Source organism: Mustela lutreola, chromosome 12, assembly GCF_030435805.1.
Source record: "Mustela lutreola isolate mMusLut2 chromosome 12, mMusLut2.pri, whole genome shotgun sequence".
NCBI lineage: Eukaryota > Metazoa > Chordata > Mammalia > Carnivora > Mustelidae > Mustela > Mustela lutreola.
In genome coordinates this window covers 70257-95934 of record NC_081301.1, presented here as the reverse complement: position 1 = coordinate 95934, position 25678 = coordinate 70257, and the positions used below count along the sequence as shown (strand labels likewise).

Below are 25678 nucleotides of genomic sequence, written 5' to 3'. Positions count from 1 at the left end.
GAGGACTGAGGTGCCACTCGGCTCGGAAGCTCTGCTGGCTCTGGCCACTAGCGCTCCTGTCCTTCACCCTGTTCTGCCCAAAGTGGAAAAGATGACAGGGATCCGGCGTGTGGATTAGTGGCGTCTTCATTTTTGTTCATTTGTAGTCACTTCATGTGTTACTTTGTGAATGTACTTTTTTTTCCTTAGGCAAAAATATGAGTGTCAGTTCCCACCTCCCACTTAATCAAAACAGAGTAATAGCCTTAACCAGGGTCGTGTAGAGACAGCATCCCCAAGGAAGCATAAAACTGACATTGATTTCTTTGCCTGGAAATAAAAAAACAAGTGTCTGTGAGTCATCTTTGGATTTGCATTACAAACAGGAATGCAAACGAGCGCCACCCTGTCTGCATAGCCTCCAGATTTCCAAAATATTTGATCTGGTGCATTTTAAGCAAAATGTGCAAAGTTTACTAAAATCCTAAAATTTTCCAGTGAGGTATTCAAAGTTTGAGTTTTTGCTTGTGTTGATGACTCATTTTCTCTTTTGTTTTCTGTTTTTGTTCTTGATTTGCCGTAAACTACCTGCTGACTCACGCCATCCAACCAACATACAATGCGAAAACCATGTCTCCGTCTGTATGTTGTGCTCCTGCTGCTCAAACATCCCAATTTGTAAATAATACGCAAATACCCATCCATGAAAACATCACATATAGGAAACGGTTGGTTTCATGACTTTAAACAGTTCTTAAAACTCGTTGCTTTGCTTGCTCTGCTCTTGTTCCTTCTCCTGTGAGGCCTCACCACCGCCTTCCTGAGGTGTGTGGTCAGAGTCTGGCAGTCCCCGTCCCCTCTGGTCTCTTCTCCTCAGCATCTGGGGTCCAGTGGGGGCTTCCGAGGGCCCCCCCGGGGACTGTTTGATTCAGGAACTGGCCTTGGGTCTTCTGAGCCAAGTGGATAAGTGCCCAGCCAGTTTTTCCTGTTGGGATTGGGTTCAGAATTGGAGGGATTTTGTAGGGTATGAGTTTCAACCTGATCCTGTGGAGTCCATGGTTTCTCTGGCACCATCTCCCTTCTGCTCTGTCCCCATCGAACTCACATACGAAGGTGGTTCTCCCCAGTGACCTCTAATGATGCCTCCTCTAGCATTCTTCCTGGGACTGCCCTTCCTTGGGGAATCCTTTCTGGGCCTTGGGGCTGGAGGGGATTGGAGATTGTGTCTCTGTGATTCAGAAGGGGTTGTGTAAGGCCTGACGGAGCAGGAAGAGGGTCTGTCCCCAGAGGCAGCAGAGCACCTGGCTCCTGCGTCCAGCCTTCACTGGCCTGCTCGTGCACGCTTGCTCCGTGGGCTCGTGTGGGCTGCGGGCGGCGTGAACTGGGCCTTCCCCCCAGGCCTTCAGGAGTTATCTGACAGGAGAGCAAAGACAGCAGGAGCAGACAAACTGAGGCTGTGACTGGAAATTCATATAAAGTAGCAAGTATTTGAGATCCTGTTACAGAAAATGAACATGAATGATCAAGTGTTTAGCAAGTGGAGAAGATCTTGAGGTTTTGAGAAAATGCCATTTGATGCAGAAATATTCGAGTCACTCGGGCCCCTCCATGGCCGTTCCCTGTGCCCTTGGGAAGAGCTCCCTGCCCCCGTGCCCTCCTTCTTCAGAGTGCACACAGTCACACGACATGCTGAGCACCTTGGGGTCTGTTCCTCCTCATCGTCCAGCCAGGAAAAAGCCAAGTAGGAGAACAGTCTGTCGCTCGCTTGCTGGACCTTGCTGCCGGCATGGAGCGTGGCACCCAACAGATGGGCACAGGGTGCAGGGGATGTCTTTCGGGGTCTGAGGCTCCCCTTTGGGGGGTGTGTCACGATGCCTGGCGTGCCTTTAAATCCCTCAAATCTCGATTCCTCAGCATCTGGGCACAATGTCCTAATGTCCCCGTCTTGTGGGTGAGGAAGCCAGGGGCTCAGAAGAGCTGGGGACCAGGGTACCCTCAGGGTGAACCATCTACCACATTGTGATAATGCCTCTTTGGGGTGCCCTAGACCTTCCCAGTGCCGGGGTAGGTGGCAGTCAGGAAGGGCCTGGCTTTGAAATGTAGGTGATTGAAATGTAGGCTTTGAAATAAGGTGCTTGGGGCTCTCTGGTGTGACAGAAACCATGGACTCTGGGAGGACGGGGCATGCCCTTTCCACCACTGAGGGGCTGGCTGAGGCCAGAGGTGATGACGCTTGGCCGTGGGGAGGCTGCTGTGTGCTTGCTGCCCCCCCTCCCCCATTCTCCCGCATGCTGGTGCCTGGCAGCAACCGCCCTGGTGCGGCCCCGGAGTGCTCTGTCTGCCACCCCGTGCTTGGGGTATCTGTGGCTGCTGTCACCATCCGTCCTCATGGCTCTCTCAGGCTGTGTATCTGTGGCCCCCCCACCCCCCTCCCGAGTGCCCCCTGGAGCCCTGAGAAAAGACATCTGGGGGGAGGGGTGAGAGCTCTAGTCTCAGCAAAAAAGTAGGCAGGGGCGTGTGAGCTTTGCGTTGGTGCACTGACTATGCGCATGACCAGTGCCCTCCCCTGCCTCACCCTGTCCTCTGTCCCTTCTTTCTCACCCAGAGCCTCTGTTTTCCCAAGAATCTCTAGGTGCAGTGACCTGAGCAAAGTCCTTTGGGCTGGGCAGACGCTGTGTTGTAACAGTCTTGGGCCCTCCAGACGCAAGTGGGCAGGTGTGGTCCAAGTGGGGACCTCAGAGGAGGCCAGGCATTTGGCGGCTCCCTCACCTTCCTCTGCTTTACTGCCGCATGCAGAGGATTTCCCAGCGCTGTAGACGAGGTCTCCCTTCCACTGCTGTGCCGGTCCTCCCGAGCTGACCGGCTCACCTGCAAACCTGGGGCCCGCAGGACGAGTGTGGGTGTTTCCTGCACCACTGAGATTCTCTTGCCCCAGCGCAGCAAGCAGCTGAGGGAGCTGTAGGCAAGCCTGTTTGCCCTCCAGGATCCCACCCCACGGTCCACTTCTGCCTATTGCTGACCCTAGTCAGCACCTCCTTGTGACTACCAGAACTCCTCCCTCGTGGCTCCCACCTCTAGCCCCCCAGCAGAGACAGACTAGAGTCCTCAGCAGCCCCCACCCCAGTGGGAACAAAGGGGTGGACAGGGCTGGGTTGGGGCCACGGTCCTCAGAAGTGGGAGTGAGACCTGCCTGTCCACTGAATGCTTTGTCCCAGCCAGGACCAGCTGGGCAGCCCTGGAGGGGGGACAGCCAGCTGTCCCCACGCTCCGCACAGCCCCTGCACGTGCTGTCCCACTGCCGCTCATTTGAACATGTCTTGTTTTCTTCTGTCTCCATTGGACCACTGAATCTGGCGATACATTGTTTCTAAGCCTGAGCTGCTTGCCTGTGTTAGACACCCAGGTGTCAGGGAGCTGCTGTCCTGTGGGCACCTGGTCTCTAAGCAGACAGAGGCCGGGAAACTGCCCAGGGCCAAAAGCACCCCTATGTCATCTGCCCAGAGCTGTGCTTCCTGAAAGGGATGGGCTGATAATTCAAGGTGCCCCTGGGCCCAGATGGAAGGCTCACTCCCCCTCGGATGATGACGGAGCCATGCTTGACATCCTGGGATCTCTGCCGCTGGGAGCATTCGTGGATTTCCTGAGTAGCTTCCGTGGTGTGGGCAGTGGGATCGCCCACACTTACACTTCCTATGGGGACTTATCTGCAGGCACCATGAGCAGCTCTGGGGGATATGTTTGCCCCTCTGCCGGGTCCCAGGCAGGCAGGGGCTTTGCTAGCCATGCGGAGAAGGGACGGGCCCCTCAGAGGCTCTCCGTGGAGAAGCAGCCCTGCCCGGCGCTTGGACGGCTTGGCTGTGTTTTGCAAGAGGCGGTCTACGTTGGAGGCCCATCCACAGGTGGCCTCCCGGCTCCTCTTGGCAGCAAGCAGCTACTTCCGGGAGTTCGTCTCTCTCAGTCCCTGTCGGGTGCAGGGGAGCCTAGAGCAGAGGGTTTCCGTTGATTTGCTGCATGAGAAGTGATTGGCAATGACAAGCTTCACTTTCGGAAGGTTTTCTGGTGGCCGATTGCTGCTTCTCTCCTGTAGAGCAGTGACTTTCTGTTTGGTCTCTCTTTGGATCCACTTTCCTTCGGGGCACAGCAGGTCTGGGAGAGGCGGGTGGGAGGTCTGCCGTGGTGGGAGGCTGATCTCCACCGGCTTGAGAACAGCCTGTCTTCCCCACAGAACAATTTCATCAACCTTAGCTTCCTGCGCCTGTTTCGGGCCGCCCGGCTCATCAAGCTGCTGCGCCAAGGCTATACCATCCGCATTCTGCTGTGGACCTTTGTGCAGTCCTTCAAGGTGAGGCCCGGCTCGGCGCTCCGACCCCTGGAGCGGCCCTCCTTCTGGAGGCCCCTTGGTGCCTATTACCCTGTTGTGGTTTACAGACCTTCTAAGTTGCCTAGACATCTCCTCGGTCGTGCTCACTGACCCTGTGGCGGGGCGTGCGACTGCTCAGGGATTAAGGAAGGGAGGCCGCCTCTTGGTAGAGGGGCTTTGCAGTTAGTGGGGTGGCTCTGTGGCCGCTGAGGTCCCAGTGGCCCCAGAGATGCGACCACCATCCCCTCCACAGACGAGGTCCGAGCCAGGCAGCAGGGCAGCCCCCCGGAGCTGCCTTGCCCTCCGTGTGTCTCCACAGGCCCTGCCCTACGTGTGTCTTCTCATCGCCATGCTGTTCTTCATCTACGCCATCATCGGCATGCAGGTGGGCGCGCTGATGGGACCGGGGGAGGCAGGGCGCTGGTCACGGTCACCAAATGGTACCCGTGACAGAGCGACACTCGGGGAACTTTGCTATGAGGCATATACCGTTTTTGGGACTTTATGAACTTAACTCTCAGAAAGGCTGTTCTGTCGATGAGGACACTGAGGTTGGGCGCCCCGAGTCTGGGCCTGTCTCCCAGAGTCCTCTAGTGAGGCGTAGTCCCCCCGTCTGTGGTACTGTGCTCTGCCGTGCTCCTGAGTAAAACCCCATGGGGCTGTTAGGGTGTCGGTGGGCTCATTGGACTGGGTGCTGGGCCCCCCCTGCCAGTGGAGCTTTGAAGCACATGTGCCTGGTGCTGAGCCCCAGCCGGTCCTTCTCTCAGTCCAGAGAGCTGGCCTGACCCTTTACAGGAGATTGTATGTTCCGGAAAAAAAGTCAGCAGGATCGAATCGGGTCACTATATTGTCAGATCCAGCTGGGAGAATTTAGATCGCCTTCATTTCCTCGAGAACCCTTGGTCAGCTGTTTGGAAAAACATTTACGAGACACAAAGCAGTGTTCCAGATTTGAATCTTTGGCATCGGGCCACTTTTCAACAGTAGGGTGGGAGTTGGATCCCAATGGTAAATTACAGTGGGAGAAGCCACTGTCTCAAAGGTTAGGTGCAAATTGATTTTTAAACTCTGTTTCAGGGAGTGAAAAGCTTCTCTTGCTTTAAAATTTGCTGATATCAGATGCTCTTTAAAATGTATTTTTGGCTGCTTTTTTTGGTGGATGTATAAGACAGCAAGGGTCACTGATCTTTGTTTTTGGTGAAGATGTGATAGTTCCTAAGTTTTTCATCCAGATTACAGATTTTAAGCTAAGTATAGTTACTGACTTGTTTGCATTCCTAACGCCAAAAAGAAATCAATTAAAATGGATAAAAAGCCCATTGTGGTATTTGCACAGACACTTAAAAAGAAACTTTTAAGTTGATCTCCTAGCTATTATCACATTAATTCCCGCCTCGGAGTCACTGATGACAGAGTGAACTTTCTAGTGCGTCCATCTTCCATACAGAGCAGCCCATGTACGCTGAGTTCCGGCCGCGTTTTCACTGGTGTGCAGACTTGTGCCTGCAGACACGTGGAGCTGGGGGGGGGGTGCAGGGACACATTTGGCTGGAAGCACGGGCCCCTTCAGCCCCTGCTGCCGTGGAGGTGGCTAAGGGCTGTGTCCTAGGCCTTGTGGGTCCTCACAGGCACACACCCTCCTCTGCCTGGCCACAGCTCCAGGGGTCCCAACAGTACCAGCCTGCAGCCTTCTTTCTCCTCTCAGGTTTTTGGAAATATTGCGCTGGATGACGACAGCAGCATCAACCGGCACAACAACTTCCGGACGTTTCTGCAGGCCCTGATGCTGCTGTTCAGGTGTGTTGGTCGGGGGTCAGCACAGGCTTGGGGGCTCCTCCGTTCAGGAGGGACGGGGTGTGTGCCAACCCAGCTCAGGCTGGCCTCCCCTCGGTGGGCCTTCCCAGCTTCTTCTCCCCTTTTCTTGGTATCCTTCCCTAAGGGTTCCTTAGGGAAGCCCCCAGGGGAGGTTAACCTGAGAGCCCCAGGTGTGAGGCTTGCCTTGACCACCTCCGCTCAGGTCCCTGGTGGTGGCCAGAAGGCCTTAGTGAGGCTGCGGCCAAGGGTCCGGGAGGACAGAAGGTGTCCAGCAGGATCTTCTTTGGTGTGCTGGCTGTCAGCTTTCCATCTGCTTACCTTGTTGACAGCAGGGTCTGTGGGACTGGGGGAAGCAGGGCAATGGGGCTGCTGCTGATGGTGAGTGTGCTACTTAGTGACCCAAGGGACTCAGCTGGCCAGACCCGCTGGTGTGAGTGTGCCTCCAGCTGCCCCCTGGGCTCACAGGACTGCAGTTCCCTAGGCTTTCCGTCCCAAGTCCGGCGTCAGAGTGGCTTGGTCCTGGCTCAAGTGCCTCCCGGTGAGGATGTGCTCGGGAGACCTGGGGGCACCTGTTGTTCTGAGACGTGACACACTCTCTGCAGACTGGGGGCTGTTGACCCTCCCGGTTTGGGGGCTGAAGGGAGAGGGGTGAATGTGTCTCCCCGCCTCCAGAGTCTCCTTTTGTAAGGCAAGCCCACCACCGTGACCCTTGGAGGGAAGAAAGGAGCTCTTAGGAGGGACTTGGGGAGCAGGGGGGCTGCCACCCGGGCTCCTTCTTGAGGTTCCCACATGTGTGTTTCTTTTCTTTCTTTCTTTCTTTCTTTTTTTTTTTTTTTTAAAGATTTTATTTATTTATCAGAGAGAGAGAGAGAGCGAGCACAGGCAGACAGAATGGCAGGCAGAGGCAGAGGGAGAAGCAGGCTCCCTGACGAGCAAGGAACCCGATGTGGGACTCGATCCCAGGACGCTGGGATCATGACCTGAGCTGAAGGCAGCTGCTCAACCAACTGAGCCACCCAGGTGTCCCTCTTTCTTTTTTTTTTTTTTTAATATTTTATTTATTTATTTGACAGACAGAGATCACAAGCAGGCAGAGAGGCAGGCAGAGAGAGAGGAGGAAGCAGGCTCCCCGCTGAGCAAAGAGCCCGATGAGGGGCTCGATCCCAGGACCCTGGGATCATGACCTGAGCCGAAGGCAGCAGGTTAACCCACTGAGCCACCCAGGCGCCCCCACATGTGTGTTTCTTTATGCAAATGTTTGTAAGGCCTAAGCTGGGGGAGCCCCACACAGTTAGTCCCAGGCAGGGCCTGTGGGGTTCTTTCCATGGAGGGAGAGCAGACGGGTCTGCTTTGCTAGGCTGTCCGGAGAGAATCGGCTGACTCTTGTTCTTTCAGTCAGAGGCCTACACTTTCTGCAAATGACATCGTCTCTCCAGACTTTAGCTGTTACGTTCGTTTCATCTCTTCGTCTGTTAATGTCCTGCCTCAGGCTGCAATAGCGAGGCAGGCCTATGAAACCAGCCGCAGCTGGAAGTCTTTGTTTTCAAAGATCTCTTTTCCTCCCTGATCTCTGAGTCACATAGGAATGCCCATGTCAGTCAGGCCTGGCACAGGACAGCTGCCCTGCAGGAAAAGCCCCCTACTCCTGGCCACTGGTGATGGACAGTGGGCGCGCTTGTGCCCAGAACGGCCACATGGGCACACCAGGTGGGGGGCACCCAGGCCTCTGGTCTACCTGCAAGTCTGCGGGACTTCTGGCCCTCATTCTGACTGCATATCGGGGACAAAAGTCCATGGGGAAGGTCCTCCATGGTGGCCGCTCAGGTTGGTGGGGTTGTTCTTGCAGTGTTCCAGAAGCAGCAGACGCTGGTGTGGCTGGAGTGGGCTGAGCAGAGGCCACTGAAAGAGAACAGGCCGCGGGCCGCACGGAGTTGCAGCAGTTGTGTACATTTTGCATTTGCAGTGAGCCGGGGGGTTGTTGAGAGAAATGACCTGCTCTCACCTGTGTTTGTTGGACCCACTTGGGTGTTGGGGGGTGCGGAGCAGGAAAAGCCACTCGGAAGCTGTTGCAGAGCTCAGGGAAGGTGATGGTTGCCCAACCCAGGGTGGCGAGAGGCAGTTAGGGTCCAGCTGTTCTTTGGAGGTAGAGGAGCGGAGGAGCAGGGGTGGTGAGGGGGAGTGGAGGCAGGGATGACTGCAGCCTGTTTGGCCTGAGCAACTGGAGGGGTGGCATCCCCACCTGTTGAATCAGGGAGGGCGGGGACGCCACCTGCTGTGGGAGGGGCCAGGAAAAGCTGAGTTGGCTTTGAGGGGCCCAGAGGTCCTGGGGGGGCACTCACCATGGCGCTGGCTTCTGGTGCACTGCCTTATTTTCAGTAACTAGTTCTTTCGAGGTTAATGATCAGTTTGCAAACCTAATGCCAGAGGATTCTGAGCCCAGTGAGGGTGTGCACTGGAGCCCGCTCTTCTGGGAACCCTTCTCTGGCTGGTCTGGCCCTTCCTTCGTGGGCCTCACAGCTCTGCCCTTCTTCTTAGGAGTGCCACGGGGGAGGCCTGGCATGAGATCATGCTGTCCTGTCTCAGTAGTCAGGCCTGTGACGAGCACGCGAACGCCAGTGAGTGTGGGAGTGACTTCGCCTACTTTTACTTCGTCTCCTTCATCTTCCTTTGCTCCTTTTTGGTAAGTGCTGGTCACTGTGCCCATGTGTCCACCTGTCTCAGTCCATCTCAGGTCCCCCACGCCTCTCACAGACCCGGATACCGATTCATGTCTCGTTGCAAGCTGATTCCGTGTAGATGGTCCTGCGTCTCCGGAGACGATGACCTATAGAAGGACCCACTCTGTGATGAGCTCCTGTGGGCCTTTCTTTCTCAGAAAGGGTTTTAAGTTTCCACAGGACACCTGTCCTTTAGCCTTTAGCCTCTGTCACAGTGGTGAGTTACAGAGAAGCAGCACTCCAGCCAGTGTGCCCGGGGTGGACGAGCCTTGGGAACTGGGGCAGTGGGGAGCTCAGTGGACTGGGTCCTGGGGGCGTGGATTTTGTTCCAGGTCAGCAGACACCTCTGGGAAACTTGGAGCAGGGGCATGACACAGTCTGGCACACGTTTCCAAACCTTGCTCTGGCTTCTGCTCAGGAGAGGCTGAAGAGTGACCGGGGAGGTGGCTGGAGATGACGGTGCCTAGAGAAGGGTGGGAAACAGCAGGACGGGAGATTAAACATGGGCATGAGAGCAAACGAGGAAGAAAGCAGCCCCTGCAGTCTGCTGGTGCGCTGGAGAGAAGCTTTCGTCTATGGCCAGCGGGGGTGTCAGGTGGTGCGGCGGCTGTGGAAGTCAGCATGGCAGCTCCTCGATAAGGGAACACTAGAGTAGCCATCTGATCCAGCAGCTGCACTCCAGGCACATGCCAGAACTGAGGGCGGGGCCTCAAGCCAGTGTTTGTACACACACGTGTGCAGCAGCATCATTCATAATGGCCTGGAGGCAGAAGCAACCAAAGTGCCCACCAGTGAGTGAGTGGTTGTGACATGGACACACAAGGGAGTACAATTCGGCCTTAGGAAAGCGGCTCTTCTGACCCATGCTACGGTATGGATGGCCTGTGAAGTCATGACGCTAAGAGAAAGAAACCAGTGGCAAAAGGAGAAGTAACGTCATGGTTTCACCTGTCTGAGGTCCTTAGAGCAAGGAAGCTCGTAGAGACCGAGAGCCCGAGGGCAGGCACCGGGGACTGGGGGAGGGGATGGCGATTAGTGTTTCATGGGGGCAGGGTTTCGGCTGGGGAAGATGGAGCAGTTCTGGGGACAGGTGGTGGGGATGGTGCCCCTCAGCTGTGCACTTCAGAGTGATTAAATCGGAAGCTCGTTGCTATGTATGTTTTACCAAATTCAGAAAATGGTCTTAAAGAAGAATTAACATAAATCCTATTCAAACTCTTTTTATTTTTAGAGGGGGGCGGGCAGATGGAGAGAGAGAGAATCCCAAGCAGACTCCATGCTGATTGCGGAGCCTGATGTGGGGCTTGATCTCATGACCCTGAGATCGTGACGTGAGCTGAAACCAAGACTGGGATGGACGCTTAACTGGCTGAGCCCCCCAAGGGTCCCTTACTCAAACTCTTGCAAAAAGTAGAAGAGAAACATCTAACAAATCATGTGATACTGCCATTATACTAATACCAAAAGCAGGAATGATGCCACAAGAAAGATAACTACAGACCAACGTCCGTGCTAAGTACGCAGTAAGGATCCTGAACAAAATACTAGCACACCAGTTCCCATAGCACGTTAAGGGGTTAGACACAGTGATCAGGTGGGATTTATCCCAGGAGTGCAGGGATGCATCTTCAACCTACAGAGACTGACAGATGTGATGAGGGAAAAAACTCACATGATTATTTCAATAGATGCAGAAAAGCATTTGACAAAATTCAACACCCTTTCCTGACAAAAGCACTTAGCAGACTCAGAACAGAAGGGAACTTCTGTAATGTGATGAAGGGCATTTATGAAAATCTACAGTTCACATTAAAACTTAGTGATGAAGGACTATAAACTTTTCCTCCAAATATCAGGAACTAGACAAGGATCCCACTTCCTTATCACTTCTACTCAGCATTGTGCTGGAAGTCCTAGTTAGAGGAGTTAGGCAAGGAAAAGAAATAAAAAGCACCCAAATTGGAGAGGAAACGGTAAAGCTATCTCTATTTGCAAAGATATGATGGTATATGTAGAACATCTTGAAGAACACACACACACACGCACACACGTGCACGCACGCACGGTGCTAGAACTAATAAATGAGTTAATCAAAGTCTCAGAGTACAAAATCAACACATAGAAGTCAGTTATGTTTCTGTGTACCAGCAATAAACAACTTGAAAAGGAAATTAAGGAAATAATTCCATTTCCAGTAGCATCCAAAGGGATAAAATACCTAGGAATAAATACCCGTGTAGATGAAAACCTTAAATAAGTTAAAGAAGACCTAATTAAGTGGAAAGACATGCAGGCCCATGGATCCGAAGACTTCATGTTGGTGAGGTGGTGATGGCCCCACAGAGTGAGCTCCAGATTCAGTGTGGTCCCTGTCAGAGCGCCAGGGCCCTTTCTACAGGAATGGGAAAGCTGGTCCTCAAATTCATATGGAAGGACAAGGAACCCCAAATAACAAAACAATCTTGAAAATTAAAGATCAAGTGAGAGAACCCATGTTTCCCTATTACAAAACTTACTGTGAAGGTACCATGAGTCAGAACAATGTGGCTGAAGAGATACTTCTCCAAAGAAGTTATACAGACGACCAGCAGGTACATGAGAAGGTGCTCAGTGTCCCTGTCATCAGGGAAATGCTCATCAAGACAACAGCGACCCATCGCCTCGTCCATTTAAAATCTATCATGGAGAAGACATGAGGTGGCAGGTGTTGGCGAAGATGTGGAGAAAAGTGAACCGCTGTATTTGGTCAGTGGGAATGTAAATTGGTACAGTCACTATGGAAAACAGTATATATGTTCCTCAAAAAATAAAAAATGGAGCTAAGATATGATCTAGCAATCCCACTTTTGGTATACATCCAAATGGAAGGAGAGGAGGAGATTGAAGACAGATCTGCATGCCCACGTTCACTGCAGCATTTCTCACAATGGACAAGGTATGGAAACAACCCAAGTGTTCATCAGTGGATGAGTAGACAAGGAGGACTTGGTGTGTACACACACACACACACACACACACACACACAGTATTCAGCCATGGGAAAGAAGGAACTCCTTCTGTCATTTGTGACAACATGGATGGATCTTGAAGGCATTGTGCTAGGTGAAAAAGGCCAGACCGAAAAAGACAAATACTGCATATATCACTTACCTGTGGAATTTCTTTTGGAAGCCAGACCATAGAAACAGAGAGTTGAAGAACTATTGCCAGGGACTGGAGAGTTGGGGAAGTAGGGATAAGTTGCGGAAAGGGTGCACACCTTCAGCTCTAATATGAATAAAGTCCAAAAATGTGAAGTAAAGCATGGTGACTATAGCTGATAACATGCATTGTATAACTGAAATTTTCTAGAGGGCAGAATGTAAATATTCTATCAAAAATATGTGATGGACGTGTTAGCTAGATGGCAGGGGTCCTTTGATGATGATGTGTGTGTGTAGAGACTGGAATATGTACTGTAAGTGTCTTGTAATGATGTCAGTCACGTTTATCTCAGTAAGGCTGATGCGGGGACAGTAGGTATTGGCATAAGGATAGACCATTGGAGTGGGACGGAGATTCCAGAAATAAATCCAAATATCTATGGACAGTTGATTTTTGACACGGATGCCAAAGCTGCTCGGTGTGGCAAGAACAGTTTCTTTGACACATCGCGAAGAGACAAGCAGATGTCCACATCTGGAAAAAAAGAAGATGGACCCCTACCTCACCCCATATACAAAAATGAACCTAGAACTGGTAAAAGACCTAAATGTAGGAGCTAACACTACAGATCTCTTAGAAGAAAGCATGGGGGCAGATCTTGATCTCGGATTTGTCGAAGGATTCTTAGATTTGATGCCAAAATCACAAGCAACAAAAGAGAAAAATAAATTAGAATACTCAAAATTAAACACTTTTGTGTGTCAAAGGGGATTATAAAAAATGTGAAAATGCAATCTAAGGAATGGGAGAAAATATTTACTAATTGCATATTTTTAAGGGGATGATATCCAAAACACATAAAGAACTCTCAGAACTGCAAAAGACAAGGACAAAAAAAAATGGGCAAAGAATCAGAATAGACATTTTTGGCCAGAAGGTATACAAAGTGGCCTAAAAGCACATGAAGATATTCATCATCTTTGGACTAAACTCAGGAAACTCAGAGCCACACACTTGCTCCACACTCACTGGGATGGTTACAATAATAAGAATTTTTTTAATGGGAAATAACCAGCATTGTCAGGCACGTGGAGAAATTGTGACTCTTGCGCATTTCAGTAGGAATGTAAAATGCATCAGCTTCTGTGGAAAACAGTTCAGCCCTCGGTGGCAACAACCCAAATGTCCTTCCGTGGGTGGACAGAGAAACAAACTGCTGTGTACCCCATGGGATGTTATTCAGCCTTAACAAGCCGTGCGGTTCGGCGCCTGACAACTGGGTGAGCCTCATGGGAAGCGGAGAAGCCGGGCCCGGGAGGCCCTCGATGGCCCTGTGCTGAGGGACTCCTCTTGCAAGAAACACCGCAAGGAGACAAGCCTGTGGGTACAGGACAGACACTGTAGGGAAGGGGGACAAGTGAGCGACTCCTTATGGCACAAGGCGTTTTCTGGGGTGATAAAGAATTTTTGAAACTCGAGGGGTGGTTGACTGATGTTGCGAATAAGTGAAGCCTCTGGATTGTGAAATATTGAATGTATGTTCTGTGAATTTCAACTCAATTAAAGGGGGAAAGAAGCCAAGCTTTTGGCCGCCAGAGTCTAAACCCCTAACTCCGAAGTCGCTGCTTCCCTTGACAGCCAGCTTTGAGGGGATGGTGGTGACGGAGGTGGGGCAACTCGGTGTGCGGACGGGGCGGGGGTGGGGGGCTTGGGAGAGTTGGTGGGATCTAGCCCCAGGGCAGGGGCCGCCGCAGGGGTGGTGGTGGTAGGGTGGAGGGCAGAGGCTGCGGGGAAGCAGGGCTGGCTCTGGATGAGCTGCAGTGGCCTCTGCTGCTAGGGTGGTTTCACACAGACTTTGGCAGGAGGGGAAGGGCTAGAGTAGAGGGCAGGCTGAGGTCTCCTTATGTCACCCCTTCTCCTTCCTGTCCTGCAGATGTTGAACCTCTTTGTGGCCGTGATCATGGACAATTTTGAGTACCTTACACGGGACTCTTCCATCCTAGGGCCTCACCACCTGGACGAGTTCATCCGGGTCTGGGCTGAGTACGACCCGGCCGCGTGGTGAGTGGCCCCCGTGCTCCGTGGTCCTCAGGGTGGTCCATGCCACAGAGCTCAGAACAAGGCTGGGGGGCTTCAGACCTGTGTCACGTGAGGTCTGTCCCTCAGTTCTCGGTGGGGCCCGCGTAGGGTGGTGCTAGGTCCCCCTCTGGGTGGCACGCTCCTTCTCATGCCCACGGTGCTTTCACACAGCTCCCTGGGTGCAGAAAAGCTCCAGGAGACCCTCAGCCCAGCCCTTAGCCGCTTCTGAGGGGTCTGTGAGGCTCAGGGCTCTTGTGGAAGGGGAGCATATGGTCTCCCTGCGGGTCTGTCATGTGAGGGGCGTGGAGGGCTCAAGGAATAGGGTGTGGACACAGCAGGAGGGCCTTCCCTCGGGGCCTCACCATCCTCATGAAGCTTGGAGGCCTTCGTGGCACAAATGACATTCCTCCTGCCCATGGGCTCAGGCCTCTCCCTCTCTGCCATCGCCCTTGGGAACAGGAGCCAACACGCACCTGTGTCCCCAGCCCAGGCTGCCAATAGCAGGCGCTCGGTGAACTTTTACTGACATCGAAGGAGCTACCAGGAAGGGTCTAGTATGCTGGAGACCCTCTGGTCCTGGTGGGTAAGGTTACTGTCTTGCGTCAGGAGAGGGGTGGCTCATTTCCAGACAGCAAGGGTGTCGTGAGGGGACCGGCTGGGGCTAAAATGTTGTTCCATGGTCGGCGTGAGAGTCCCGCACACAGGGACTGCTCTTACCCTCGGGGTCGCGGAGCAACGCGGACTCACTGCCCGTCTGTCTGTTCCTTCATCTGTCGCTCCTCACTGGCTTATGCACTCATTCACGCTCTCAAGCAGGTTCTTGAATAGTTATTCAGGGCGCGCTCTCGGCAAGGCCGCCAGGACATGGAGGGGCCAAGAGCCCTGGCTGCTGGGGAAGGCACGGGTCTGCTCCCCGCCTCGGTCATGGTGAGCGCCAGCAGACGCGATTGTGAACGAGCAGGCGTCCGTCCCTCCCACGCTTGGAGGCAAGGGGAAGTCTGGGAAGACGGGGTGTGGCCACTCCCACGTCCTCTCTCCGTGGCTCCCCAGCCTGCCTGTGCCCCCTCACGCAGCTCTGGGTGTGGTCACCCCATGTGGTAGAGGCCTGGGGCCGATGGTCAGTGTCGTCGTGGTGAGGACCCTACGGCCCACAGATGGCCCGAGCTCCTACCTGTGTTTCCCTCAACGGAAACTCAGCGAGGGGATTAGGTGCTCTGACCCCAGGGCCCAGAAGGCCTGGGGGCTTGCAGGGCTCCCTCAGCCTCCTTTCCTGCAGCCTTCCTGGAGCCCCTACTGCATCCCAGGAAGGCCCAGAGGTTGCTGCGGGAGACCCTTCCCGGGCTGGCGTGCCCTGAGACCACGGGCAGCACCCGCAACCCTCGGGCATTGCTGTGCCCATAGTGTTTCTGGGTGTTCTCCATTGTGAATCTTTTGCCATTTTCACACATTGCCGAGTGAGTGTAACTGTTACTTAACATTTCATGGTGTAGGTGACTGTTTCCATGGCCTTGGGGAGTCCTGCCACTGTGCTGATGTGCCACCAGGCTGGGCCTGCCATGCCCAGTCTCATTCTGGCGGCAGGTGGGGGTTCTCTGGTCAGGCCAGAGGGCAGGGGAGACTCCAAGCGAGGCTCTTCCCAGGAGGGGCCTCTGGACCATGGGGCAGCTGTTTGCGGCACAGTGTTTCTGTTGGTGGTGTTACCGGGAAGCGGAGATACTGTGGGTTGTGACTTGGACATATGTCCACGTGGGCAGGACAAACGCAGGTTGGTGCAGGCCTGTGAGAAGGGAGGACTTCTCCCAAATCTTTATGAACTGCCGACCCAGGACTTCCCCTAGTCCAGCCGCTGGGGGAGCAGAATGAGGACAGACAGGAAATGGACCAGGGCCAGACTGTGGTTTTGTGATGGCTCAGACTTCCTGAAATCCAGAGTTAGGAAAACAGGGCCTCTGGAAGGCAGAGGCCATTGGGAGCGTGGTCAAGAAAGTCTGTGGAAGAGTAGACAGCAGATAGAAGCCTCGTGCCAGAGGTGGCCTCTGTGAAACAGCACACAAGCCCGTGGTCCGAAGTCACATGGACGTGACCAACAGCTGACGCTCAGACTTGCTGCTCCCACATGTGCCTGGGGCTGAAAACAGAGCTTGCCTCCCGATGGCAGGGGCCAGGGGAAGGCCCAGCAGAGGCCACTAAGCAGACCGAGTCCTGGGCACAGGAGCAAGGAGAGTGCTTTGAGCCCTTCCTAGCCTGTGTGGTAGACGCATGGTTGTGGTCATCGTTATGTCCCAGGTGGCCACTCTGCTGCCTCCTGGTTCTTGGAGAAACTTAAAAAACAGCAAAACTTTGTGAAATTTCCACGCTTTCATGTGCGTGTGTATGTGTGTATGTGTGTGTGTTTGTACCTGTGTGGCTCTGGGAGTGTGTGCACAGTGCATATGTGCAGGGGTGTTTTTGTGTGGGTACGTGTACAGGTCTGTACACACGTGGCATGCATATGTGCATGTGTACGGCAGACATATACATGTGCACGTGCGCACATGCTTGTGTGTACATGTACGGGTACACACACGTGACTGCAGACATTTGTGTGCAGTGATGTTTGTGTGCTCCTGTGTGTGTTCGTGTGCACATGTGTGTGAACGCCTGTGTGTGTGAGTGTATAAGGCATGCTTGTGTGTGTACACGCGTGTGGATGCAGGTCTGCGTGGGCGTGGTGATGAAGAAGGCACGGGGTTGTTGCTTCCTGGTGCCGCCCTCCCCCATCTTCGTGTGGCTTCACTTTGTGGTGGTGTGGACCCTCGAAAGGAGCATCACATCCCACCTGTGCGCGGTCTGTCTGCTCGTCTTTGTGCTCATCCATCTGCCCGTCACCATTCCGGAGCCTCCACAGTGTGCCTGGGGCCAGGGGTGTGTAGGCGAAGCAGGCTCGTGCTCTCAGGACGCTGGGTGCGGCAGCACTGGGGGAGATCAGGGGAGTTGTAGTGAAAGCCCAGCTGTTTGGGGAGGGAGAGACCCCGTCTGCCTGGTGAGTCAGAGGAGGTGGCATTTGAGCCAGACTGGGAGGGGCAGGATGGACGGAGCTCCGGAGAAGCGGGTGGGGCAGGGCTGAAGGGAAGGGGGTCTGATTGTGTCTGATGGAGAAGAGAACACATCGCAAAGGGGCTGGAAGGGTGGCTGGGACAGGCGGAGAAGGTCTTGAACTTCAGGACAGACCGTAGCTTTGACTTAATAGACAGCAAGGACAGTGTTTGAGTCGGGACGACGGTCTTGTTCCCCCACCTTCCATCTGGTGCCCTCTGAGGGGTTTGATGGTGGAAGAGAGAAGACAAGCCAAAGAACAGGCTGCGCATTGGGTTGGGTGATTACCGGGGCTGGGGGCTTCACCATGCTTCCAGACCCTTTGTGATGATGCTCTGTGTCCAGTGAAGTTAGCAAGCACCTTGGGTGAGACAGAATGGGGCTTCCTCTTTCTTCCCTTTTTTCCAGAAGTTTGGATCTGATTGGACAGGAAAGAGAAACGTGTTGGCTGGGGTGCCAACCCTGGGACAAGGGGGTTCTTAGCCGGACCAGCAGATTCCAGGAGATTTGGGAGGTGGGGCCCCATCAGGAGAGCCAGGCACAGGGTCCCAGGCACTTGGGGAGCAAGAGTAGGGGCTGCTGGAGAGGGTGGGGGAGCAGGGCCCAGGGAGAGATGGACCGGTGGTTCCAGTGTGTGCACGGTGGGGGCTGGGGGCCGGGCCGGCCGTGTTCCGTGTGGTGTGTCTCCCACCTGCCTCAGGCTCGGACACTGTCTTGGGGCTGCCACGCTTCCTGGGGCTGTCGGAGCCCCAGGGTTCCCTGCAGGGAGCTGCCTGTCCAGCCGCGGGGCTCCTCTTCCTGCCGCAGGCTGGGTGGGTGGGCGGGGCGGGCTCAGCTGCCTTGGTTGCTGTAACCTGTGACGTTTCCTTTCCAGTTGCCGGATTCATTATAAGGATATGTACAGTTTGTTGCGTTGTATTACGCCACCCGTTGGCTTAGGGAAGAGCTGCCCTCGTAGGTTGGCCTACAAGGTTTGCGACTTCAGAGCCTCCATCCCACATACTCTCCCCTGCCCGAAATGCAGACACAGCACACACTCCCTGCCTGGTTTGGGAATGACAACACCTCACCTCTCTTTCCTCCTGCCCTGCCCTGCCCGCACTCCAACCTCCTGGACGCTTCGGTCCCCCATCTGATCTCCTGACCCCTCCAGCTGGCCGGGGAGAGGCAGCCTTCTGAGGCAGTGCACACGGAGCTTTCTGGCTGGGCCTTGAGGGCAGGGGTCGGCTGCTGGGTGGGAGCTGGGGGCCAGGCGCTGCCTGTGCCCAAGGAAGCAGCTGTCTCACCTGGCTTTGCCTCCAGGCTCTCAAGGGTGGGCTGATGGTCAGACAGGCTGGAGGCCAAGGGCCCCAGAGGAGGAGAGCATGGGCACAAGCAGACCAGGAGCAGCTGCCCCTCCCAGTCCGAAGAGCCCAACAACCCAGGGGTTTCTGTTCCCTGAGGGAGGCGAGGGCAGAGGCAGTGGAGGCTCAAGGATGGGCTCCCCTGCTTCACCTCTGGATTGAACCACTCAGCCAAGGCTGGGCACCCTGGGAGGAGGGCCAGGCCCTGGGGCAGTTGTTCCTGCCAGGGAAAAGCTGTCCCTTTTTTGTCCTGGGAGGCCTGCACCTGACCATGTCTCTGGGACCTTGAGCAGGTCCCATAGGCAGGTGTCCCTGGGGGTGGAGTTGAGGCTGCAGGCCTGGTGGCCTGTCTACCTCTGGAAGACACAGTCAGCAGCCGCAGACACCTCCCTGGATCTGGAGCCGGGTCCCGTCTGTGGGTCCCAGCCCTGTTCCTGGCGTGCTGTCAGGGGGGAGTAAGAGTGGCTCCGAGCCACTTCCGACCCCAGCTGCCCACCGCGCCCCCCCCTCACCGGCCCCCGCAGTCTCCCATTTCCTGCCCAGCCCTGACTCCCAGCAGCAGCCCTGCCCTGGGCAGCCTCGGGCGTCTCTGGGCTTGGAGCAGGACTCACCCGTCCAGTTTGTCTCAAGAGCCTCTGGGCTCCTTGCAGAACAACATGGCTCCCACTCTAGTTTTCTGGCCTGTTTTAGATTTTTCTCCACTTTTTAGCCTCCAGGCTAACTTGGAAGCAAATTGAGCATTAAGGAACGCTGACGTTTCTGCCGTGGCTCTCAGGCTGGCCTCCTGGGTCAGGCACCAGCTCTCCCGGCATGGTGAAACAGCTCTTTTCCAATTTGGCATTATCTGTGGTTTCTAAAAGCGTAAAATCCGAAGTTGACAACCCAAAGCCGCCCCGATGCAGCCCTTCCTCATCCCTCCATGTTCATTAGCTCAGATGTCACCCCTGCCCGCTGCCCTGCGTGGGGCTGGAGTGTGGAGGTGAGGCTGGGAGGGGCAAGGAGGGGATCGAGTCAAGCAGAAAAGTCCCTCATTTTGCGTATTTTGACTTCGGCCTGTAATCTGACGCTGGTTAACTGGATCTGTTTTCTTGTCTGCTTCCTCCCCCTCCCCTCCTGCCGCACCCCTTCCTGTGGACCCCACCCTCGCCTCTGCCTCTCTGGGCCGGGTCTCCAGTGGGCGCATCAGTTACAATGACATGTTTGAGATGCTGAAACACATGTCCCCACCCCTGGGGCTGGGGAAGAAATGCCCTGCTCGAGTTGCATACAAGGTAGACCCCGCCCCTGCACCCCGAGGCTGGCTGTGCTGGGGATGGCCTCAGGTCTCCTCTGGGGGCTTATCCGTCTGTTTGTCTGCCGCTCTGCTACCTCACTGTTTCTTCCTTTTCTCTGCTCCAACCACGTCCTCTACCTTCCCAGACAGAGGAACATGGATACCACGATGGTGTCTCTGCAGCCGCCCCTTGTTCCCGCGGGTCTGCCCACCCTGAGAGGCCCTGAGAGGCTCAGGAAGACAGAGGCGGAGCCCTCCCCCTGCCTTTCTTCCCTTTCCTTCTCTTTCCTGGAAATGACGGGACAGACCACCTTCTTGACAGAAGCTGCTTTTGTTCTGGGCCCAGGACGGCACTCAGCTTCTCTGTCCCATAAGCGCCTGATGAAGGTGGAGGTATCCAGCCCTTCAGGTCTGACCCTGGGGTGATAGGGCTCTGCAGGGCCTCCGGCACTTAGGAGGAGCCCACACCCAGCTCCACACCTGCAGAACTTCTCGGGGTCTGGGCTGCCGTCAGCCTGGGGAGGAAGCCTCCCCACAGTGGGAAGGAGGCACTGTGGCATTGAGAAGGAAGAGGACGCCAGGGAGAGGCGTCCTGCTGTCATTCCTGGGGCTTCAGAGGGCTGCTGCAGGGTAAGGAGAGCCTCAGGGGCTCAGGTGGTCCGAAGCCCCCTCCCTCCAGTGCCCAGGAGGCTGAGCCGCAACGAGGGGTAAACTGAGGGACACCTCCTGGCATCCCTCTTCAGGAGGCGAGCCGGTCGCGTGGCCCAGCCCACAGCCTGCTCCCATCTGCCCATGTGTCCTTAGCCCCCCTTTGGTGTATAGGCACCTTCCATCCGTCCAGCAACCCCCCACCTGCCGCCCAGCACCAAGAGTCCTCCTGCAGCTCCTGCTGCTCCCAGAAAACAGAGCCAGCCGGAGTCCTGCGACTCAGCCAGCGTGTGTCTGGAGGCTCCCTGCCCCCGCCCTCTCTCTGAGCAAGCCTCCCAGCAGAGCCCTCCCCTCTCTGGTTCTGTCCACGCTGTCAATGCTCCAAATCTGGGCCTGTTACTGTCACCTGGCCCAGCACAGCCTTCGGAAGCTAAGCAGTTGTCCCTCAAGCCGTCGGCAGACGCCTCTGCTCTCTTCCTCAGCCCTTCCCTGCCTGGCCTGCACGTTGTGCCTGCCTGGAGGCCTGCATGTGTGGCCATAGCTTTGTTCCCAAGAAGGAGAGTTCTGTCCGGACCGGCACCTGGGGTTGGGCTGGGCATGCAGGGCCCCGATGGGCTAGCCTTTTGGGCCCCTCCCCAGCTCTGCTGGCCGGTTCCAAGGTGCTGGTCATGAAGAGACCAGGGGCGGCAGCAGGCTGAGTGGGAATGGAGGGGTGTGGAGAGCTGGGGAGGGTGCAGGAGAAGGGCAGAGTGCTGTGACCAGGAGGGTCTCAGCCCAGGGCAGAGATGCCTGTCTGTTTGCCCTGGCCTTGTCCTGCTGTCGCTTCCTGAGATCCTGGCCCTTCTAGGGCCTAGTCAGGCAGAGGAGAGCCTCTGGTGAAGGTGCCTTGGACAGAGCTCTCTTCTCTTGGTGATCACCTGCTCGCCCCTCCATGCTGGTACCCAACTCCCTGACCCCCTGGAGAGGAATCCCTCTGCCTCTCCTTCTGTCATTGGTGCCGGTCTACAGGGACACCGTGCTCTGGAAAGCCCGTTTTTCTGGTGTGCGTCACACAGGTTATGTGTGCGGTCCTGGGACCACGAGTGGGTGTGCCAGGTGGGGCTTTGCCAGCATTCAAGGGGGCAGAGTCTAGGCTCATGTCTCCAACCACCCAACCTCTATTAGATTGAGGATTGGATTTAGGGCCGAGACACCGGGGACAGGGCTGAGGGCCCTCCCCAAAGGCACTGCTGTGTCATAGGGTATGGGCTTGGCAGAGGACAGGCAGAGCCCAGGGAGGGACCCGGCATCCCCGTCTCTAGCTCTTGTCTTGCGGCAGAGGACAAGAGACTGCTGAGAGGTGACGGGTGGGTCACGGGTCCCCTAGGGCTCCAGCCGGCCAGCTGGGTGACCTGCCATCCTGAGGCCATTCCAGACACACTGGGGACACTTTTCTTCCTAGACATCACATAAGTTCTCAGAGTCTCAGGCTGCGGGTAGCTGTTGGCTGTTCCTGGAGGTCTGTGGGATGGACACTCGTCTGTCTCCCACGGTTCTGTCCTTGAGAAATGAGGAGAGGAGAGGGGCGGGTCACCTGATGGGGAAGCAGGGAGTACAGCAGCCAGACGCCGCCCCCAGTCTGCTCCGGAGTACTTTTACTCCTGTGCGGTCATCTTGAGTCTCTCCCGAGGAGCCTTCACGTTGGCTCTGTGCAGTCCTACCGGCTCCGGGTCCTTCTGACTGGAAGGTGCTGGCTGCCTATTCCAGGTCCCCTGTCTGGGTGGTGAGAGACAAAGCCTTCCTGGGTGGAGGGAGGCCTCACTGGGAGCTGGAGCCCAGGGCTGTGCTCATGGCTGACCTGCCCTTTGTCCAGGGCTCCGGGCTGCCGGTGGAACGGGTGACCCTGGCAGAGCAGTAAGGACAGGGGTCTTCCCGTCCATCTGTGGGCCATCCCAGGGCACCCCAGCCTCAGTTCTGCAGCCCAGACCCCTCCCTCTTGAGCCCAGGCCACATGCCCCATACTCCAGCCTCGGGCAGGGGTCCTTCCGGCTGAGCACGTGCCTGTTCTTTCAGAGGGACCCAGCCTTCTGGCTTGGTGCGATGCGACAGTCTTTACCCGGATGTCCCTTTGTCTGCGGCTGGGTGAAGCCTCAGCTCCGGTGAGGGTGGGGGTCCAAGGGTGAGTGTGAATGCTGGCAAAACTCCCAGCCACCCAACTTTGCTTGGGCCTGGGCACCTGCAGAAGCCACCCCCAGGAGAAGCCCAGCCTCTAGGGGCCTCCAGCACCTTGTAGTCCCGTGGTGGAGGGACCCGGGTAAGCCTGGCCCTGACCTGCTCCCCTTGTCCCTAGCGCCTGGTTCGCATGAACATGCCCATCTCCAGCGAGGACATGACTGTCCACTTCACGTCCACGCTGATGGCCCTCATCCGGACCGCACTGGAGATCAAGCTGGCTCCAGGTGAGCAAGGCAGCATCTGGGGAGGGCACCGAGCCAGGGCCAGGCAGTCTCACTCCAGAGCCGCCCCCGGGAGGGTGTGCAGGGAGGAGGGGTGAGGAGGCCTGTCTGGAGGGGACTGAGGACAGGTGCTCATGGCGCCTCTGTCGGGCACCAACCTTGTCACCTGACAACTACCCTGGGGCATTGTGAATGATCCCATTTTCATGAGAGGGAGCTGAGGTGCAGTGGGGGTAATCGGCCTGTCCCAGTTACCCAGAGCTAGAGCATGTGGAGGCAGCACCCTTCCAGGCCAGAGAGTCTGTGTGCCTGCGGTCCACTCCCTGAAGTGAGCCCAGTCCCTGGCGTGTCCTCTTCTGAGCTGACAGGACCGCGTTGCCTGTGGCAAATCTAGGAGAGAACAAACCTCCAGTGTGTCCTCCCCACCTGCGGCCTCCTGTGACGCCTGCTGTACCTTCAGAGGAGATTAGAGCCACCAGAGGGAATCGCCCTATCCCTGCCCCCACACCGCCTTCCAGACTGCATTCGTGATCTTGAGCTCAGCCATATTGTTCATAGCGGATGAGTCAAGGCCAGTCCCATACCCTACCACCCCTTGCACTCTAGGTCCCGTTCTCATCATCTCCCCAAAGATGTCCCGCCAGAAATTCTGCACCCTGCTTCTTGTGCTATCACTTGTTTCCTCCCTATTGGAGTCTTTGTATCAACATATAGATGTGCTATGATCTCTCCCATCTGCTTCCTCCACCGACTTCCCTATGTTTATTCTTCCTCGCAACTGGCTTCTTGGGAGACTGGTCTGCAGGGTCTGTCTGGTCTCTCCCGTTCACTCCGCAGGCGGGTCTGCACGGCCGTGCTGCGGGAACCGCGCTTGCTGAGCTGCGCAGTGACCTTATCTTCCCTATCCGCAGCTCAGCCTTTCCTCGGCTGTCACCTCCTTTTTGACTTGTTGAATCCCTTTGATGTTTCTTGTTGTGTTTTCTCATGTCTCCCACTCTCCGGATGTCACTGCACCGCTCAGACTCTCTGCCCCCTCGGTCCTTCCACCTATTCTCATGGCTCTAAATACTGGGAATTCCTACTTCGTGTTTTCAGTCCAGGCCTCTTCCTGAACCCCAGGCCTGCATTCTCATGTGAGGGGCTACGTGAGAAAAGTTATTTACTGTCTCCACTTGGAGGCCCAGGAAGCATTCCAAGTTCACTTGCCTGGACTTGATCGCCACGTGTTCCCCGTGGTCGTTCCCATCGCCATCCGCGGAAACTCCCTTCTTCCAGTTGGTCACTCAAGCCAAAGCCTTTGGAGTCATTCTTACCTCCTTTTTTTCATCCCTGCTCCAGTTTTGACCTCTCTCCGATCCCTTGTCATATCTCCTGACTCTGCCTTCAGTATCTACAGAGTATGATCACTTCTCTGCCCTCGCCCACTGCCAGCTCCTGTTCAAGCCACTGTCTCTTGGGTCTTGGCTAGATTGTTGCCATAGCTTCCAGCTGGTCTGCCTCTGCTCTTGTCTGCCTTCAACATACCAGCAAGGATGATCATGTTGGAAATCAAACCAATAAAATTAATAAAACTCTGGCTAGACTAATCAAGAAAAAGGGAGACAACAATAACCAATATAAGGAATGAAAGAACACCACTACAGGTCCTGCCGCCATTAAATGGATAACAAGGAAATTTTATGAACAACTCTCTGCCTGTAACTTAAATGAAATGGGAATATTCTTTGACACCAACTACCAAGCTCATTCAGGCATGGATAACCTGAGTGGGTTAAAAAAAGGAAGAGATAATCTGAGTAGCACTATATTTAGTAAATTAAATTATAGTTAAGAGACTTCCAACAAGAAAATCCATGGCCCCGTTAGCTCCATAGGTGAAGTTGGCCAGACATTTAAGGAGGAAATAATACCTGTTCTATATAAACTCTTCCAGAAAATAGAAAAAAAGAGCATATTTTTCAACTTACCATATGATGCTAACATTACTTTGATACCAAGAAGAGACAAAGACAATAAGAAAAGAAAATTATAGATCACTATCCCACATGACTGTAGGTACAAAAATATTCAACACCATTTTCTCAGACTGAATCTGGATATATATATTTCTGTTTACTTGATGACAAAAGTAGGGTTTATCCCAAGAATGCAAGTTGAGTTCAAGTTTAAAAATCAATCAATATAATTTACTGTATCAAAGAAGTGAAACTATATGATCATCTCAATAGATGCAGAAAAAGCATTTCACAAAAATTAAGTATCTCTTCATGATTTTAAAAATTCTGCATAGTGTAGTAACTAAGGAAGCCCTTCAATCTAACCAAGGATATCTGTGAAAAACCTTCAGTGAATGACACACTTAACAAAGAAAGACTTTTCCCCTAAGATCAAAAACAAAGGAAGGATGTCTGCTGTCATCATTCCTGTTCAACATCTTACTTTAGGACCTAGCCATTGTAATAAGTTAAGAAAAAGAAATAGGAAGCATACCAGTTGGAAAGGAAGAAATAAAGCCGTCCGTATTTACAACTGGCATGATTATCTATGGAGAAAATCTGAAAGGCTCTAAGAAAAGGAAAATGGAGGTATCTATAAAACAAGAAATTCCAAAGATGGCTGGGAGCCACCAACATCTGGGAACAGGCAAGGAAGAATTCTTTACTAGAGCATACGGAGGAGGCACCGTCATGCTGACACCTTGATTTTGAGCTTCTGGCCTCCAGAACTGAGATAACAAATTTCTATTGTTTTAAGCCATTGAAAGAAGTTACTAGGGGCGCCTGGGTGGCTCAGTGGGTTAAGGCACTGCC

The 25678-nt window shown here is 54.6% G+C and overlaps 1 protein-coding gene across 6 annotated transcripts in view; it reads left to right on the top strand.

Moving 5' to 3' along the window:
* The window catches only part of CACNA1B (calcium voltage-gated channel subunit alpha1 B), a 182115-nt gene that overhangs the window by 144288 nt on the left and 12149 nt on the right, over positions 1–25678 (top strand). For 5 of the 6 annotated variants that reach the window (XM_059142287.1, XM_059142286.1, XM_059142283.1 and 2 more), the window contains 7 exons: positions 4205–4321; positions 4659–4724; positions 6045–6136; positions 8690–8834; positions 13949–14076; positions 19687–19783; positions 22763–22871. In XM_059142287.1, the coding sequence (XP_058998270.1) occupies positions 4205–4321; positions 4659–4724; positions 6045–6136; positions 8690–8834; positions 13949–14076; positions 19687–19783; positions 22763–22871 (754 nt within the window). Of the gene's footprint in view, positions 1–4204; positions 4322–4658; positions 4725–6044; positions 6137–8689; positions 8835–13948; positions 14077–19686; positions 19784–22762; positions 22872–25678 lie in introns of those variants that run through there. The other variant, XM_059142288.1, reaches the window with a different exon arrangement.